This window comes from Dipodomys ordii, unplaced genomic scaffold, assembly GCF_000151885.1.
Source record: "Dipodomys ordii isolate 6190 unplaced genomic scaffold, Dord_2.0 Scaffold3, whole genome shotgun sequence".
In the NCBI taxonomy this organism is placed as follows: domain Eukaryota; kingdom Metazoa; phylum Chordata; class Mammalia; order Rodentia; family Heteromyidae; genus Dipodomys; species Dipodomys ordii.
Window position 1 is genome coordinate 19,193,757 of NW_012267219.1, and position 19,815 is coordinate 19,213,571.

The 19,815-nt window shown below is 34.0% G+C and overlaps 1 protein-coding gene across 1 annotated transcript in view; it reads left to right on the forward strand.

The window, feature by feature from the left end:
* Acss3 (acyl-CoA synthetase short-chain family member 3) overlaps positions 1-19,815 on the forward strand; it is a 137,236-nt gene that overhangs the window by 85,586 nt on the left and 31,835 nt on the right. Inside the window, exons 8-9 of the mRNA XM_013022563.1 lie at positions 1,706-1,857; positions 9,646-9,749. Coding sequence (XP_012878017.1) covers positions 1,706-1,857; positions 9,646-9,749 — 256 coding nt within the window. The remainder of the gene's footprint in view (positions 1-1,705; positions 1,858-9,645; positions 9,750-19,815) is intronic.

Below are 19,815 nucleotides of genomic sequence, written 5' to 3' on the forward strand. Positions count from 1 at the left end.
CTTTATCCCCTAGAATTGTTTTGGCTATTCTAGGTCTTTTGTTGTTCCATATGAATTTTTGGACTGTTTTCTGTATTTCAGTGATGTATGTCATTGGGATTTTAATAGGAATTGCATTGAATTTGTATATTAGTTTTGGAAGTATTACCATCTTTACTATATTAAGTCTGCCTATCCACGAGCATGGGAGGTCTTTTCATTTCCTAGTGTCTTCTGCAATTTCTTTCTTTAACTTTTTATTATTTTCATTAAGTAGTTCTTTTACATCTTTGGTTAGGTTAATTCCTAAATATTTTATTTTTTGGGATTACCATGTATTTTTAAAAATAATTATCTGAGGAGATTGCTGAGATTTCTTGAAAATTCTTTCTTGTTTTTGCCTTAGTTCAGAGTATCCCATGTGCATTTTTTTAGAATATGAAATTCACAGTTAAACTCAGATAGGGCTCAGCAAATATTACTTATCTAGACCCATCTTACAGAAATTTCTATATACTATTTGGCACTTTTAAGGCCTCAAGAAAAGACCTAAATTGAGAAACTTGTTTTGCTTTGTTTATCTCAACCTATACCAAAAAGGTTTTACTGATAGATAAGTGTATACTGACAGTTCAGGTACCTTGATGCAGAAGCATTGGAAGAAGTGACAATGATGAGAATGGGTTGAAGAAGGAAGAGGTAAACCAGGTGCTGAAGATGGCTCGTGTCTGTTATCCTAGCTATTCAAGAAGCTGAGATCTGAAGATCTAGGCTTGATGCCATCCCAGTCCGGAAAGTCTGTGAGGCTCTGTTCTCCAACTGATGAGCTAAAAGCCAGAAGTAGAACTATAGCTCAAGTGTTAGAGCACCAGCCTTGAGAGAAAAAGCTACAGGATGATGTCTGGGCCCTGGGTTCAAGTCTTAGTAACACTCCACCTCCCCACCGTACCTCCTCCACACAAAGAAGAAATATAACTGGGCCAACATAGATTTTATGAGTAGACTATTTACAGTTTCTGGGTTCATTTCAATAACTTATTTTCTTTCCTCTTTGTAGAACTTAACAATTAAACATATTTTGTATGCTTTTCACGTGTAATTTTCCAAAGTTTTTAAATAATTTGTACATGATCTTGCAACTGGATGTGTTCAATGTCTTTTGGGGACTATGAAAAATCAGTGTTTTAGGTAACATTAAATTTTATTTATTGTGCAGAAGTCACTTTACTGAGAGTGAGACATTTAATGGAAAAGGTTATTGCTTAAGAATCAATGTGACTTCAGATTTTTGTTTTACTGGAATGTTCTAGAATTGCTATGGTCACTTTCAATAATGTTTTTGAAAACAATGTGTTAATGTTAGAATAACAATGACATTACTCCTTTGTTCCATCTCAAAATGTAATGCATTTAATTTATTGGCTAGTAGAAGAGTTTTTTATGTTCTTGTTTGCATATGATGTATTTATCTAGTCTCTTATCTTTTAAAACTTGAGGATGGAAAACATGTCATTTGAAAACTTTTTTTTTATATGTTGTAAAGGAGCAGACATTCAGATGCCTGGATATTTGATTTATTTATGATAGAGCATGGAACTATTTTAAATCCAAGCTTTGTTGAGAACACAGCTTTGCTAATATCTCCTGTTAAATGTGTAAGTGTTGCAACTGTCAATGAAATATGAGACATGTTACCAGTGACATTTTTAAATGGATCTCATTGTAGGGGAAGCCAGTGGGAACACCAGATGCTGGTGCTTATTTCCGAGTGCTTGCAGAGCATGGGGTAGCTGCCTTGTTTACAGCGCCTACTGCAATTAGAGCAATCCGTCAACAGGACCCTGGGGCAGCCTTGGGGAAGCAGTACTCTCTGACAAGGTGAAGTAAGCATGCACAGGGCAAATTATGCAAAAAGCCAATCAAAATGAACTAAAGACCATACCTTGTATAGTACTGCACCATCTCTATGGAAAGAGCCAAATATTCTGAGAATTGTTAAGAATGGCTCTGATAAGTAGAACTGAAAATAACTGGGATTACTAACAATGTTGTGGAGACTTTTAAATGCTAGAACATGTTGATTCCAATTACAATTAAACTCTTACCAAAACATTTTTCTCTTAAAAACTCTCCTGATTGTATTTTTCCTTCAAAAGTAAAATGTTGATTATGATGTAAAATACAAGTTATCTCTGTATCTAGCCATCTTTTGGAAATGGAATGGTATAGATATGATTTGAATTCATGTATACAAAAGAAAATATGAAAGTAGTCCTTCATATTAGATGAAATTGGGTGAAGGAAATCATTTCAATTTTGCTAGGTAATAATATGTTGTTAATGGTTTTGATATTTTTGCTAGTTTATTGACATTCATTTTAGTTTAATGATATGTACATTCAAAGATAATTATAGCACTTTGAATCTTCAAAGCAGTTTTAGACATCAGTTTTCATTGAACATTTTGATATAGGTCATTGCTGTCATGAACTTAAAAAAGAGACTTTTTTGTAAGGTTCTTCAAGTTAAAAGTAGACTTCAGTTAAGGCAGTTTTTAAAATAATTTTTATAATGTATTCAATGACGCTTTTTAAAACAGAAGTGATTTCATAAAATGAGTCATCCATTGTAATGTTTTATTTGCCTTCTTTTTGCATTTCATTTTCATTTCATTTTCAATTCATTTTTTCTCAATGTCAGCCTGAAGGATAGAAAAATAGACTTTAACAAAAATATCTTAGAAATTATACTGTCTCCATATGTTCACATTGTTCCAGAGGTTTGAATAAATAGTGATTATAGTCACATGTGTCTCTTTACTGACTAGAGCACTCCAATTACAAGACTTGAAGCTGTGCGTCTAACAAGCTGAGGCTTTTTCATTTGTATTTGGGTTTTTGATATTTTCCTCAAGAATAATGATTGCTCACTGGGTTATCACACTTTGCAAATGAACATATATATATAGTATATCTATACATACATATATATATGGAATGTCAGATTTTAGTGTAAGCATAATGGCAAAAAATTCCCTTGAATGATAGCCCAATGTTTTTCTTTGCACTGACATTATTCACTATGATGTGTGTAATTATTTTTAATGGGTATTTAACATATTCAGACTATTCTGGTCTATAAAAAATGCAACTTATTTCAATTATTTGTTTCATACCAGGGACTACTAATTTAGTCACTATAGGTCAGAATTGTGATTATCTTCATTTACAAATAAATGAAGATAGGTCCACAAATTTTAGTTACTCTTGGCAGAGAGAGTACCTTAAACAATTTGACTGGAACTTAAACCTTTTATCAAACACTATGGATGAATACTAAAGAAAAGCACTCCTTTCACCTAAGGATTTTCCTCTTGTAGACTAAGACAATTTGGAGAAAAAGGGACTTCAAAAGTCATAGTATTAATCCCCAGGTACTGGTGGCTCTGAAGGCTGAGATCTGAGGATCATAATTTTAAAGCTAGTCCCAGCAGGGAAGTCCATGAGACTATTTCCAATTAATAGCAAAGTCAGAAGTGGGGCTGTGTGGCGTGGTTGGTAGAGTAGCAGCCTTGAAAGGAAAAGCTAAGGGATAGTACCCAAGGCCTGAATTCAAACCCAATAATGGTACACACACACACACACACACACACACACACACACACACACACGTATTTTATGTCAAAATAAGGGGAATTTAAATCCACAAATGTTAATTTGGATTAGAGGAGATTGAAATTTAAAGTCTTCATATACAACTATACATTTAGTGCTAAGTTCATGTTCTAGGTATTGACATTCACTATGGTCTACAATGTTGTGTTTGTCTTCTGTCACAGAACATCTTACAGTTTGAAGTTTAAAACTGTGTTATATATCTCATTCAATCTTAGTTTCATTAATTTGGGCATTTGTCAAGCATTTCATTACTCCAAATAAATTTACAAGGTACTCAAAATAGGAGTCTAAATGAAACTATGAGTCCATTTTAACATTACAGGAGACTATATTTTGGAAAACTAGGTTAGGAGTCATTGAATATTATCATCTCTGTTCACAAGTGAGTCACCTTTTCACAAAAAGCAAAATAACAGACCAAGGATTGCAGCTGGGAAGAGGCAATATTATATGGCATTTATTCTTACTCTATTGTACTTTCTGATTTCAGATCTACAATTTAGTTTCCATGTGGATTAGGAAAGTGATGAGAATTATTTCTCTCTATTCTTCAGGGTTTTTTTGGTTGTTGTTTATTTGTAATTTCAGATTAGCAATAGCTTAAGGGTATAATGAAAGGCAAAGGGGTGTGCTTCAGGCTTGGCATTTGAAATGTTTTTCAATGTTGATTAATTAAGTCTAAATTACTTTATTATTTTATTACCTCCTACTTTCTAGTTCTCCACTCATTTGGATTATATCACAGTGATTTATTTTTCCTAGGCTCTTCTAGTTTGATTTTAAGTAAGCTAGGAAAATTCAATGCAGGGAGTTGCAGTCAAGATTTTGCAGCAACTTAACTTTGATACCTCTCTTCTTTTCCAATCATAGAATAATGAGAGATAATAAAAAGGAAAAGCAGGATGTCAAAGATGAGCTAAAGTTAAAGGTTTCTGTGGACTAGCAAGGGTGTGGATTTGCAAAGCTGTATGTTTGTCTGAGACCAGATGCTTGTTAGATGTACAAACAGGCGTTGAAAGCACAATGGGGGATTAGAGTCAGCTCTGTACTTGAAGAATACTTGGCCATTAGCCCCACATATGAAAGGAGGCTGGCAATACACTGTCATACGTTTTCTGTAACAGTGACTTCTAGCAAGTTCACAGTGAGGAATTTGAATGAGATAGGGAGTGACTGGAGACTAAACTATAGTGCTCACCTATTTTCCTGAACAAGATTCTATAGCAATATAAGAATTATCACTGTGGATAAATGATTTTGAACCCTCATTATCACATTGATTTGTAGGACTGATATGTCAACCATGTACCTACCAGACAGCAAACATACCTGAAGAAAACAGAGATTATCTGAGACTGAAAAAATGGAACAAAGAGACACTCTTTTACAAAGAGCTTGGAAACAAAATTCCAATACATGCAAAGACATCTAAAGCTAATAAAATCAACAGAACATAGATTCATTTCATATGAAATAAATTTTATGGTGTAATCAACTCAGGCTTTATGATCAAAGTCACAGACTAACATATTTTCCATAAAACATTGGAAGCATATGACTACAAATATAAAATAAAAATGCAATGGATGGCACAAAATAAACATTTTGCCATAATCATGGAATCTACTAAAACCAGTAAGAAAGTATTGAGGAAATGATCCAGAATGTGGCAGATAGAATAAAACAAATTCTAAAAGAAGAATTGGGGAGTTTGAAGAGAATAAGAATGTAAAAGTGTTTTAATAGAATTTCAGCAAGAAAGAATGACAAGATGGTTAAAATTTAAAAATAAGAAAGATATTTCAGGAGCCAGTAATTGAGTGTTATGGAATTGAAGAAAAACATGGATCCCAGATTGAAAGGGCTGTTCACATACCAAGCAGGTTACATATAAATAAATTCACTTTGGCATGTCATTTTGAATTTCAGAACATCAATTGAGGTTATAGAGAAAATCCAATAAACTACTAGAGAGACTCGACAGATCACCAGAGATATGTCAGACCAATGCCAATAGATATCAGAAGACAATAGAATAGGACCTTCACAGTGCTGAGGTAGGATAATTAACAAAATTAAATTTTTACTGAGTTGGAAAGGGCAGAATAAATATACATTATATTTTCAAGTGGACAAAGCTAAGAGAGCTTAAAATGCAAAGACTTTCCTTTCATAAGGGAAGAATAGATGTAGGTGGATGGTATGGGTTATAAAAACCAAAAAGAAAAATATAAAACAACAAGCATAAAACCCAGCACTGGCAAATATTGAAGAAATATGCTGATGAACATAATTATATAATTAATTTCTACAGAATTATCATGAGATGTTACATTTAAATAAAAAGTTAAAACTAATAAGATGAAGAGGACCTTACTATGGTAGATGACCTGCCTTGGGTCTGGGTGATGTGAAAGGGGAGGCCAAATACATATGCAAATCTATTCTAGTATTCTTCTACCTGTGACACTAGTGTTGGAGAAGAGAATAACAATAGATTAACAACTTAATAAAGGGCCACACGTCTATGGAAACCAATTTTCTATAATTACAGGTTCACACCTGTAATCCTAGCTACTCAGGAAGTTGAGATCTGAACATTTTTTCTACACATTTGTTTTTGTTTTTTATCTCTATGTGGCTTGCTTTATTTTGGATTGAAATTAATTTGACAAAATGCCAACTTATCTATTTTCTTTATGCTTAATTTTCAGCTCCATTTGAGTCTTGAATTGTGCTCTGATGTATATAAAATTGTGAGAAGGAGCTTAAGTTACCTGCTCATTCTTTTTCTCCTATCCTTTTTATTCTGCTTTGGATATTATATGTTATCACTTTGTTTATGTTTTCAGTACTAAAATTTTTGGAAAAGATGGATCTTTCCATGAATTATGATCACCTGAATATTACCCACACATTCATTTATCCAGTATAACCTAGGACAAACTCATCCATAAAATTAAGCTCTACCATATGTCAGACATTAGTTACAAGTGACTATTGAGCCCTGAAATTATCTGAATTTTACTAAGACAGTAGTATTTAAAAATTTTCAAATGCTAACTAAAGTTTAAACATATGGTGATCCTTCATAGAAAATGTGTGAAGTTGTAATAGTACATTGAGTGTTTTACACAATTAACTTGAAACCCTTCTTTGACACAATTAAGTAGAGTTTTGAAACAAAAAAAGAAAGAAAATCCAGCAATAGCTTTGCTAGTGTAGGCATCAGTTGTAGTATTCATTTGTACTTAGAAATAAGTAATATGTTTTTCAATAACATCTTGGTAACTGGGATTTTTTTTTTAGTTACAATTTGGCTATTTTTTCCCCTATCAAGGTCAAACTGTAGCTCCGAGGCCAAGATTATCTATGAAAGTTTAGAGAAGATGTAAAAGTTAGCATAATTTGTTAACTATTCATAAAGTAGCCCATTTTAAGATCATGTCCCTTAGTTGTAATATCTTTTGGCCATCGTCAAAGGTGCCTTCACCATCCTTCGACAAGTCCTCTTGCTTTTCACAGCTGCAGCACAAAGTGATATTTAATACCTTGGCAATAGCCCTTCTAGCAACACAATCTTACTTTCTGCAGTGTTTTTCCACAGTCTTTCTGTCATAACCAAAATCATCCTTCAGAGCAGATACATCTAAGATTAAAATTGCCTTTCTTCAGAACTACATCTTGTTTCTCTTACTTTACTTTCAATAACTTTTTATTTTCCTCAAGACTTCATTTTACTATTTCCCACCTTGCTTTTCCATCACTAGTTCCTTGCCTAGATTTCCCAGTCAGCCTTTCTAGCACTGAGTTGGGGGGCGGGGGAGGGGGAAGAAGAGAGCTGTGTTATCCCTACACAGACAGCCTCCCAGGCTACTGACGGAGACCATAAAAGCCAACTGGCTGCTTTAAAACCTTTCATTGTTTAGTACTCAAAATTTTCTAAAATAAACATTTGGGCACTGTATTAGCTACATCCATCACTATACTTTTGTCAATTTCTATACCTTTAAATGGTCCTTTTTGAGTTAGAATGAGTCAAGCTGACATAAATTTTGCCAATTCCCTATCTCTTCACTTCATTATTCTGAGCATCTAGCAACTTTTAAATACCTAAAATCCCCAGGGTCATAAAAATGAATGCTCCAGTTTACATCATAGTTCAATATAGTATGAAAAATAGACAAGAAACAAATAGCTATTCAAGGAGACATGTTTTTGGCAGATCTGAATGTGGCTGGAGCATAGAAGTAGGATTATTTCAATCCCCATAAATGTTCATGAAATGGTATGACAAGAGAACAAGAAGCTGTCTTCAGTCACAGATTACATTACTCCAGAGAAGCAGGGAACTTTTTATTTGTTGAATGGTTTTTACTTTAATGATAATGATTTTACTCCGCATAAATACACTCTCTTTTGAAAGACAGGCCATGAGGGCTTTAAACAGAGAAGAAAAATAACCATTCATTAACTAAAACTACCAGATTCAAACCAATTCTATTTTTTTCTTCTTTTCCTGAGAACTTTGTGTTCACTAAACTGGCACTCTACCACTTGAGTCATGCCTTCAGTCATGCATTTTGATGGTTATTTTGGAGATGGAGTCATTATGATGGTTATTTTTGAGATGGAGTCCAGCAACCATTTCTGTCTGGACTGGCTTCAAACCACAATCCTCCAGATATCAGCCTACTGAGTAGCTAAGAGGATATATTTGAGCCACTGGTGCCTGGAGGGATCTATTTATCTTTTTTTCTTCTCTTAATTTTTATTTTTATTGTTAAGGTGATGTACAGAGGGGTTTCACTTACATAAGTCAGGTAATGGGTACATTTCTTTTGGAACAATGTCACCTCTTCCCTTGTTTTCTCCTAGATTTTTTTCTCCTCCCAGCCCTGTTTGTCCACAAGGTGTATAGCTCTTTTTCAACATAGTGTCTAGCGAGTATCACTGCTGAATTAATTCACCCTTTGTCCCACCATTTCTGTGTTTCCTCTTAACCTCCCCAAATTGGACAAACTTACATACAAAACAAAAGGTACAGAAATAAAAAACAGTGACAAAGAGGAAAAACAGAAACAAACGGAGAAAAATAGAGGAAAAAGTCCCTACATAAAGTAAAATTTTTAAAAAAACCTCTCATTTCCATTTTTTGGAGTTTATTTCAATAAACACCATGAGTAGAAAAAGACAAAAAACTACACTTGGACATGATAAACAGGATTCTAAACATAATGAGACCAAAGGAGAGTATTCTTAGGAGAGGATCACATAGGCTCAATATGCATATGATCAAATGATCATGTAAAATGATGGTTATTGAAAAGATCTATTTTTCTATCTTATTCTTCCTATTCTAGGGCATGATTCTCCCTCTAATGACCTCATTTCTCCATTGTTCTTTAGTAATCATGTATTTTTTAATAAGAATGTTTATGATCCTAGAGAACATACTAACATTTACTTTCCCATTGTTCCCTCTGTATGTCCTAAGAATGAAAGAAATATGTTCTTGAAATCAGTGTCATATTTATGACCAGATTTATTTCCTTAGCTGATCCTTGTGAGGACATTTCTGAATATATTCTTCAGAAAAATGCAGCCATCAAAATTTGAGCTAACATTATCAGGGCTCATGTCAAGGAGGCAAAAGATTTTCATGTTTGATCAAGAGAGGAATATGACAAGTACAGTACAAAGATCAATTCAATTGTTCTTTTTTTTTTTAACACTGAGATTCAGTAGCTGTGAATTCTGCTTTGGAAACAGCTCACACCGTTGCTGTGATGCACATTAGGTTACATTTGGGCCCAAACAAGTAACATCTCTCACTATTCTACATTATGGAACAGTGGTAATATCCCTGTTTGTCCCTGATACATTACTGATGCAATTCATTTCAACAATGTATTTCAAATGAAAATTAAATAACTTAATTAAATAACTTCAAGTAGTAATTCAAAGTCACTCTCTCCTTTACATTCAGATTCAAAACATTATTTGTGGCTGGAGAAAGATGTGATGTGGAGACACTGGAATGGTCTAAAAATGTCTTCAGAGTACCTGTCCTGGACCATTGGTGGCAAACAGGTGAGCATTTCCCAAGCATGCACTTTCATATGGTTGAAATGCTCAAGCATGCTGCAGTGACTGGCAGAAATCTTAAGCTATGACCACCAGCTCAGTATGCAGGTAGTTCTTGTTTTTAGTCAGTTTAAGCAACTTTGTGATTGTTAGATTGTCAATAATGTCTTCATAAGTTATACAGGCCACCCTTCTTCCCTTGGTCCACTAATTCAGAGCACTAAAGATGTTTTCTTCAGTGTTTCTTATATCCAACAAGCTACTAAATTTCAGAAGTTGCTTTGTGGTGTCTTCTGGATTCACCCCATCTTCGATTCTACCATTGCCTTTGCACTGTGGCTTCATAGTATCATCTGCCCTGATTTAAATTGTCCTCATCATTCATTTTGTCATCCCTATTCACCTATCCACCCAGGGCAATAATCCCACAGCAGTTCTTCACAGTGTTCTTCCTGTCAGAGGACTCCCTGGCATCCTTTCTATGTCTGACAAAAATCTACTTTCTTCTGATTTATTTTCAAGGAAGAAAAATTTACTTGTCTCCAAAACAATGATCACAATATATGCATATTATTTATTTGCTAATTTTATTTTCTGTATTTCTCATACTGTGGGATCCTTGGCAAACATAATTTCATTGCAAGTAGGTAAAATATAAACTAGGAACAAGCCAATGAACTTCGTATGTATATGGGAGTGGATAGTCCATGCTTTGCCTCACTGAGTTTGTAGTTTTACCCATTTGAACCAGTGAAAGTAACTATGAATTATGGAGCGTGGTTGCCTTTATGGGCATACAGTAGTACAGTTTGGTTCTAATTAGTTCAAAGAGTTGGACCAATACCTTTATAACACTGTTTTTAGTTGACACTGGGAATAGAGGGCAGAGCTTCAAATTTGATTTAGAAAATTAATGAGATTTATTTGTAAATTTGCTTCTATTTTTAGAATGATCATATTCTGGAAGACCAAAAATTAAAGCAAAGCTTTGTGGATTAGATTTTTATTCTAAAAATTATACTTTTTATATTATTTTCTTGGATGCTCGCTTTGGAAAAATGTGTTTTCTAAATTACTGATAATATAAAGAATAAAATAAATGATCAGAACAAGAGATGTACTCCTCACATAACTGGGAATCAGAAAGTGTTTCTTATTTTCTAGCTTTATTTATTAGAGGAAACATTACTTGTCTAAGTACAGATTTGTAACTGTTTAAGAAATACAACAAAATTGGGAAAAAAATCCACACTATGAATTGATCATAAAAACTGTCTCTGAATAGTATTTATACTATATGTTATATATATTATTCTCTAAGGAAGTTTTTACTGTTTGTTTATTTATTTATTATTTATGTCGGTTGTGGGGTCTGAACTCAGGACCTGGGCACTGTCCCTCAGCTCTTCAGCTCAAGGCTCTACTACTTGAGCTACAATGCCACTTCCAGCTTTTTCTGCTTATGTGGTGCTGAGGAATCAAACTCAGGCCTCACGCATGCAAGGCAAGCACTCTACTACTGAGCCACCTCCCCAGCCCAGTTTTTACTATTATTATCCTGGCCATGAACTCGAGAATATCTTATCACCATTAAGGTGATTTTCATGATTTCTTTTATTTAGTCAAAATGGAGTAACTTTACTTAAATGCTTGTCTGAAAATTTTACTCTTGCCAGGTGCCAATGGCTCCAGATACTCAGGAGGCTGAGATCTGAGGATAGCAGTTCATAGCCAGCCTGGGCAGAAAATTCTGTGAGACTCTTATCTCCAATAAACTACTCAGCAAAAGCCAGAAGTGGTTCAAGTGGTAGAGTGCTAGCCTTGAACACAAAGAGCAGGAACAGCACCGAGAACACCTACGCCCAGAGTTCAACCCCCCAGGACCGGCAAAAGAGAGAGCCAGACAAAAAGAGAGAGAACAGTTATGAGTAATAGCTAATATCCTAGCAAACACCACCAAGTTAAGCTTTGACCAAAGAATATTTTGTTTCACATTTCAAGTTTCCTTCAAGGATCTTCTTCCTTATTATTGACTTGGTAATTTATGTGTTTTATATACTTGCAAACTTTTCTGAACCTTCCTTATATGTATGAATAATTCATGAATTTGTTCTTTGATTACATTAATATATGTTTACAAATGAGTTACTTCAAAATTGTGATGTATAATTTGAAATTAGGTAGGGGCATGTTCAGTAGCTTCTAGAACTTATGAATAAAAATGGATAGGTCCTGTGACTTGGTTTCTAAGAAGGAATTCCAAAGTCAATTTATTTATATTACCATCTTGTGTTTGTTATCCAAATGTCAATTATGTTGGCAACAGCAGACTTTTACTAAGTTATTCTTCTTTTGATGATTAATATTAGCATTCTTTTTCTATTTGAATTAAATACTAAAATTTTAAATTGAGAATGAATTTGTGGAGAATCTAGGAAAAGATCAGCATTCTCTATCCCTCACTGGAGTATTTTAATTAAGACTTTTTGCTGTTCAAGACCATTGGAGCATTCACTTCTTATTTTGGATGGTAATAATATAAACATTTAATATTTCCATGAAAGCAATTGTTCTTTCTGGTTTTAAAGAGGAAGATTGTATCTATTTGATTCATAAATCTGGAAAAACATTGGATTGTCATCCATCCAAAAATTTAACCTTCCAAGTCACTTATCCTTAAAATAACTGAAAACAAATAATATTGACTGAATTTTCCATTTTCTTCATTTACAGAAATATAGAAGTAGAGATGCTATAATCATAATGGAAAATGGAAAATTAAGAGAATAGTTAAATTTCCCATTAAAATATGCTAATTCATGTTCAGAAATGTTCATGAGCAGCCGGAACTTCATTACACTCAGTTATAACATCCCTTGATAAATCAATGAATTGCTGTCACTATTGTAACAAAGAGGAGCTTTTTTGGAAATCAGAGAAGCAGTACAATTTTAAAAGGAAAGACAGCACAGTTCATGGTGCCTTTTCAGAAATTATTTTTTGTAATGATAAGAAAGACTAGCAAAATGACTATAAATCCTCTCCTTATGAGTAAATGTTCTAACACAAACATGTTTTCCTTATATTTCAGTGACGATTAAAACTGAAATGTAGTCAACAATATCCCTTCTCGATGTTTCCTGTTTTCTTTCCTCTTTCCTCCACACCCTTTTAAATTCTTTCCTTTCATTCTAAGGCATAATATCTACTTACAATGATTATAACAAAACATGTTAGATTCTCAGTGTTTAATATTATTTGATCTTAGGCAGAAACACTTTATTTTTTCAAGTGGTTTCTATAGGTTCAACACAGAAACTACAAACCAATAATACTTACATTCCACAGACTTTTATAAAGAACAATTTACTGAAGGTTTTATTTATAAACAGAATTCATAACTTTCACTGGTATAGTTCCCATCAGGAGATGTGGAATGAAATTCTTCCACCTCCCTTTGTACAACTAATAAAGGTAACTACATTTCTTAAAAGAAGTGCTTCTATTGTCCTCCTGTTCAGAAAGTGGTAATTAGGTAATGACCACATATTTAAGGAGCAATAAGTAATTATGTTGTTTATTTTTTATGTCCTTACTTTAATGAGCAATAAAGTTGTATTTTTTAATAGAAGTAAAACCTAAGGAGGAATATCAATCAGTAAATGATAGTCACCTAATAGATTGAGACATTGGTGATGATTGAAGTCATTAATTTTACTTTATCTGCCTTGAGTCATCTTTTTTGACTTCTTGTAACCTGGAGTGATCAACATGTTTTTCTCACTATCTGAGTAAATTGCTGCAGTTTTAATTCTAAAGTAACAAAAAAAAGAGTCCAGATTCTCCTGGGAGGTGGATTTTGGTTATTTTCAGCTTTTATTAAAGTGGACCTAAAGGCTGTAGACAACTTTAATCATGCCAGTCTCAATCAAAATTATTGTTTCATAGGACACACGTAAACTAATTCCATGTTGTAAAAATACATCAAAATGACTTGATGTCATAATCCTTATTTTGCAGTTTTTGGTGAAATGTACTCTCTGAGAACAGGTTATTGGTACAATAATGTTTTTTATGCATAATTTTTTTAGGTTTACCAAATTCATTTTCTTATTCTTAGGTAAATCTGGGCAAGATATATTAGACCAGAAATTTTTAAAGAATGGATACATTTTAAAGATGATAATTGTTAAAGAATATAAAGCATTATGTATAAGAATCAAACCTACAAAGCAGAACAATTAATTGTAATCTGATAATCTGATAATTGAAATCTCTACCCTAGGTAGAGATTTTCATGTTAGACACCACTATTAGCATTATGTATTATTTCTCCTATGTAAGCATTGTACAACACTTAATAATTGTGAACTTAATAAGTATGTAACAAAGTTGAAGACACATTTTTTTCTGGAGAATTCTTTTCCTTTGTTACCCTTGTATTTTCAAGTGTACTTTTATGTGTCCATGTTAACATATTTAAGTTGAAGGGATTTCAATCTGTCAGTCTACAGTTTAAGACTAAGCTAGTATGGGGAATTTTCTTTATTTCTAGAGTTCAAAAATAAATGCATTCCCTCCTAATCATTCTCCCCCCCCTTTTTATCATATGTGGATTTATTTCCCTATAAACACACTTATCTGTGTTTCATGCAAAATCATACATCAAATTTTACTACAAAAATAATTTGCCTTCCTAGAACTAAACCATAAAAGGCTGCATGTGGATATATAGACATGAGGAAAGTATATTCTCCATGACTTTACCTTGAGGGCTCAATGTTCAATTATTTATAAATCTATCTCTACCAGGTCCCAATAGTCATTTGTAACTAGTTCTCTAGCCACAAATTGGTGAGCATAATATTTCCATACATGATCAAGTGCTGTCTTCTATGCTTTGACATTTGACTCTTTCTTATTCCCTGCTTCTGAGTTTTGCTCTCCAATTTCGGGATCTATGAGTTATGTTGAAAGAGATTCGTTAAAGTGCATACCCTTTGCCTGTATATTAAAAGACAATAGATTGAACTACTGTGAGTTGCACAATACAGAATTCAGTGAGTGAGTTGGCTGGACTGATAGAGCCATTGTTTCATCAAGTGGGTTTTCCAAAAGATGTCCTCCACTACTTTCAAGTTTTAGAAGGCACAGTCATTCAGTAATACAGTTTCTGGCTGGTACATTTTTGTTTTCCACAATGGAATGGTCAGAAATAAATTCATCCCCTTTTTTAACTCATAAAAAGTTTTTTTTTTTTTGAGATAGCTGAGCCTGAGAAGTTGCTATTGGAAAAAAAGCAGTTACAAAAGCAGCAGCATCCCATCACTACACTTAAAGATGGCTGTGACAATGTCCATCTGGTGAGAGTGAAAGAAAAGTCTTCATGTTATCACTGTTCCCTGGAAAAAGTATTTTTTTCTCATTTAGCACAGTCTTTGTTAGTTTAAAGTAATGATTTTTACTGTTATTTGGAGTAAGAAGGAGCTTGGAGGTAAACTACATGAATTTGGTTTGTGGAAAGAATAATCTTTTGATGAATGTAAGGCATGTTTGAAAAGACTCTTGTCTTGAAAGTAACTGTTTACAAATTGTCAATCCACTTCAAAAATCAATCTCCAAACATAGCATGAGTCATAGAATCATCTTCATGTTTCTGGAATTATAGTGAGAAATGCACATCAACAAGTTGTTATTTTTTCCTCAAATACCACTCTATATAAATTAATGGAGAGATACAGAATTGTTTATTAGAGCCATTACTTGTGCCCATCATTTTGTTACTTATATGTTTTGACAAGAGACCAAAACATGGAAAATTGATGGACAATAGAGTTAGTTCTCAATTTCTCTTGGCCTTGATCCTAAAAAAGTTTTTAAAAATGTCATGTTTTTATAAATCTTCACTAGAATAAGAGTTTCTACAGTTTTTCTTGAGTTTTTTCACCCTTGAGATTTTTTTCTTTTTTCTTTTTCTTTTTTTCCTGGAAATTTAATTCCCCATGTCGTGTAAACTCTTGCAGTAGGCCCACTGGCCCCACAAAATAGCTCCAAATTCCTCCTTTGCTGTCAGTCTTAATTTCAAAAGCAGCAAGTGACTGTGCTCCTTGGGAAAACTATGTGGGGAGTCCAAAGTGATACTAAATTCTGTTCAGGCTGTGTTTAAATCCAAGTTCAGCCACTGACTCTGTGGCCACAGGCAAGTCTTACATGTTTCTTAAGAGTCTTATTAGGAAGCTTTGCATGAAGTGAAATAACATGCATCCTAGACCCAAAATACAACCTCCCATGTGAGTACTCACAGAGGCATAGGATTATAGACACGACTGAGTTGTATAGTGCATACAGAAGTGAAACTCCTTGGATTAAGACATTCAAACTGTTAACAGTTTGTCAAAATAACAACAGAAAATGGAAACAAGTTTAATGAGGGAGCAGGTGGGAGGGGGGGAGATGAATGAAGAAAAGAACCAGGGAGAAATCCATGAAGAATACTCAATGTCCATATGTGATAGAGGAAGTAGGAAATGGGAAATGGGTCTGGGGAAGGGAAAGGGTAGGAAATAAGGGAGAATGATGGAAAGGGTGACATTGATTAAGACACACTGAATATTTATTTACAAGGGGTTTGCAACTTAACATGTTAAGTTACAAGCTCCTTGTAAAACCTATTAGAGTTTAGTAAATAAAACAAAGACATAGATGACAATAAAAAACTGAATTAAGTGAAATATGTACAAATACCTTGTGTTCACAGTCCATAGTTACCTATACATCAGTTTTCTTTTCTTTTCTTTTCTGTGAATAACCTTTCATTATTATAAGAGCCATCTTTAACATCATAGCCTGTAGAAGCACTTCAGATTTAAGAAAACTTAGAATGTAAGAGAGTTGAATTTGCTAATGTCAAGTAGCTCATTAACATTAGAACCTGAACTGCTATTGTTCTATGTGGTCCAGGGTTCTTTCTTCCTACGTTTTATCTCATGCCTTCATGAATTCCTTATTTCTTTTCTAATTGAAGTACAGCTTATTTATGGGCTTTTTCACAGCAGCCTGCTGTGAGGGAGTCAGATAAGACCAGTGCCTCACAGCTCACATTAATGGTTTGCATACAGTACACAATATTAGATTGCTTTGAATTGTTCTAAACTATAATCATACCATCTTACGATACAATGATTACATTGATTTTCTTTCACCAGTGTACATCTCACTGTTGCTCTCTCTTTCTGCTACCAACATTCAGCTTACTTATAGATCATTGTATAGACTTAGAGGTAAGAGAGTGATTTCTTTACCAATTGCCTCTCTGCCTACAATGATGATTGATTAGTGTAGTCATCAGTACCAAGAATTAATTTATCTACAGCATTTAACTATCAACTTCTAAATCTACATTGTTTCAATGTAATCTTTAGTTATAGAAATAACTACTCTAAGAGATGGATAGAAGATTGCCAGATGTATCAAGGGCTCTTATTTACAGAGGACTTATGAACTTGCCCCTTCGTCATTTTCTTTAAGCCTTGTTCATCTTCTCTCTGTGTGGTCTTAACCTAAGTGTCTGCTTATTGCTCTTTCCTTATATTCCAACTACCTTTTAATTTTTTAGTATAATTAAGATTTTTTTCCTTGTCTTCCACCTCTGCTTAACTTTACCAGACCTCCACCATCTCACTGATCTATGTTGTTACATGGAATTTTTACCACAGGGTTCCAGTTTGCAACCAGATTGGAGCCAATATTGGAGTGAACTCAGAGCCTGGACACTAACCCTTAGCCTTTTCACTCAAAGCTGGCTCTCTACCATTTGATTAACAGCTCCACTTTCATTGTTTACAGATTAATTTGGACTGAATTGCCTAGCAAATGCCTGTTTCATCATCATTACTGGATTAATTTATATTTCTTAACATGGCCTGAAAGACACTCCATAATCTGCCTCTTGTCACCTCCCTCAGTCCTACTGCTACCTCCAAGATTTTCTGCTGACTAACCAGTAGTCCCTTGATGGTGTTATATGAACCTTCATATGTGCTGCTATTTCCATTTGCCATGTTATTCTACTTTAAACTTCCCTTCTTCCTAAAAGAAATGTCTTTTCATGAGTAGAATATATTCAACAAGCACTGACCTTTGGATAGCATTTCAGAAGTAAGAAAACTTTGTAACAGAATTATAACATAACATATAGTCTCTCCCTCTGAAGCCCTCTATTTCTCTACTGCATTCTGTGATTTGCTATTTCATTTTTAAGAATCCTGGTATTAATAATGGGAAGTGAAGCATGGGAATCACATCAGAAGGGTATGCTTACTAGTCAGAAAACAGTCTCTGAGCAAGAAATACCAGGGACTGCAAAATGTTTGATCCTGATGATATAAATGGCTAAGGCAAACAGAAAAAAAGAACTGATTTCATCTGCAAGATAGGAGAATATATGAAGGTAACTCCATACAATTTTTCCAAGAATTACCCTAAATCATTTTAAAAGATGTTTTGATATCTTAACATCTGTCCCAAGTAGCTATTGCCATATAAGCAGACTAAACCAAAGCCTTTGCTTAACAATGGCCTATATTTCATGATTTTGTGAATGTAGTTCTCCGTGTACAATGAACGATGACACAAACAAACCAAAACCAAACAACGCCTGTAATATTCACTGGTAATTGGGCTCCTCTAGGGGCCTTAGACAGCTTTATTCCCATGGAAAAAGGCTTAATTTACTGAGGACTTTATAACAATGTCCCCACACATCACCTTTTTTTTTTTTTTTTTGGTGTCCTGAGGGTCATGAGGTATCTGCTGTGTACGACAGCTCAAGGGATTTGAGAGATATCGTGTACATGTTTGGCACATATTTTACATAACGACTTTGTTTCTAGGAGATGCTTTTATGAGAATTATTCCCTGTAATCAGGAATCGTTCTGTGGTGCTTGAACACTATTGCGTTCTTTCTAAATATGTAATAATTCAAAGTTAGGGCAATCTTCTACAACCTGTTAGAAACATTCCTGTCACTATCTGTCAACCCTTATAAAGATTCCCTGTTAGGTACTCCTGAAAAGGCATTAGCTAAATGGAAATGTATGCATTTGTAGGATTCTTATGCATTTTATAAAGATCGTGAAGTTGCCCTTTCAAAACACATCAATTAATATACACATGAATACAAGTGAAATAGAAGGGATTATCTTTGTTTCGTGTAGACAATGTACTTATAATCACTTGGCTACCATTTTCTGTCATGTTCAGTCCTAATTCTCCAGCCTCACTTGTAAATTCTCATAAGAATAGGTTCCTGATGGTTAGGGAAGTGACAGGAATTCATTAACCAATTATTCTAATACAACTTCTGTCTATCTCTTCATTTCTTCTCACTAGTATTTCTTGAAGTCCAAATTAAAAAAAAATAAATCTCATCATAGAATGTAAATGATGAGCAAATGTTTAAAGAAATTATATTTTCATTGTTTTAGTTCATTAATTTTTTTTGTTAAAAAACTCTTCTTAGCTTATAACATCCTTTCAGACTAAAATCTTAAGGTTTTATGATGAATTGAAATAGGCTCTCATTAACCATCCTCAATATCTTTAAAGTTATTTCTTTTTTTTTTTTTTTTGGTCAGTTATGGGGCTAGAACTCAGGGCCTAGGCTCTCTTCTTGAGCTCTTTTGCTCAATACTAGCACTCTATCACGTGGATCCACAGAGCCACTTCTGGTTTTCTGGTGGTAAACTGGAGATAAGAGTCTCACAGACTTTCCTGCTCTGCTGACTTTGAAACACAATCCTCAGATCTCAGCCTGTTGAGTAGCTCAGATATAGGCATGAGGCACCAGAGCATTGCTTAATTTCCCATGAATACTTTTCTTACTCATTCTGATCAATCTCATTGATTGTACAAACACTGCAGGAATAAACCTATCTCAGAGCCACTAAATTTGAGGATCCTTCCTCCTTCATTTTTTTCTGAGTATTTGTGTGTCACATACTAATACTTCTTTACACAAATGTTACCTTCTCAAGTAGGTAGTTGCAACTCAACCAATATAAATCTATAAAC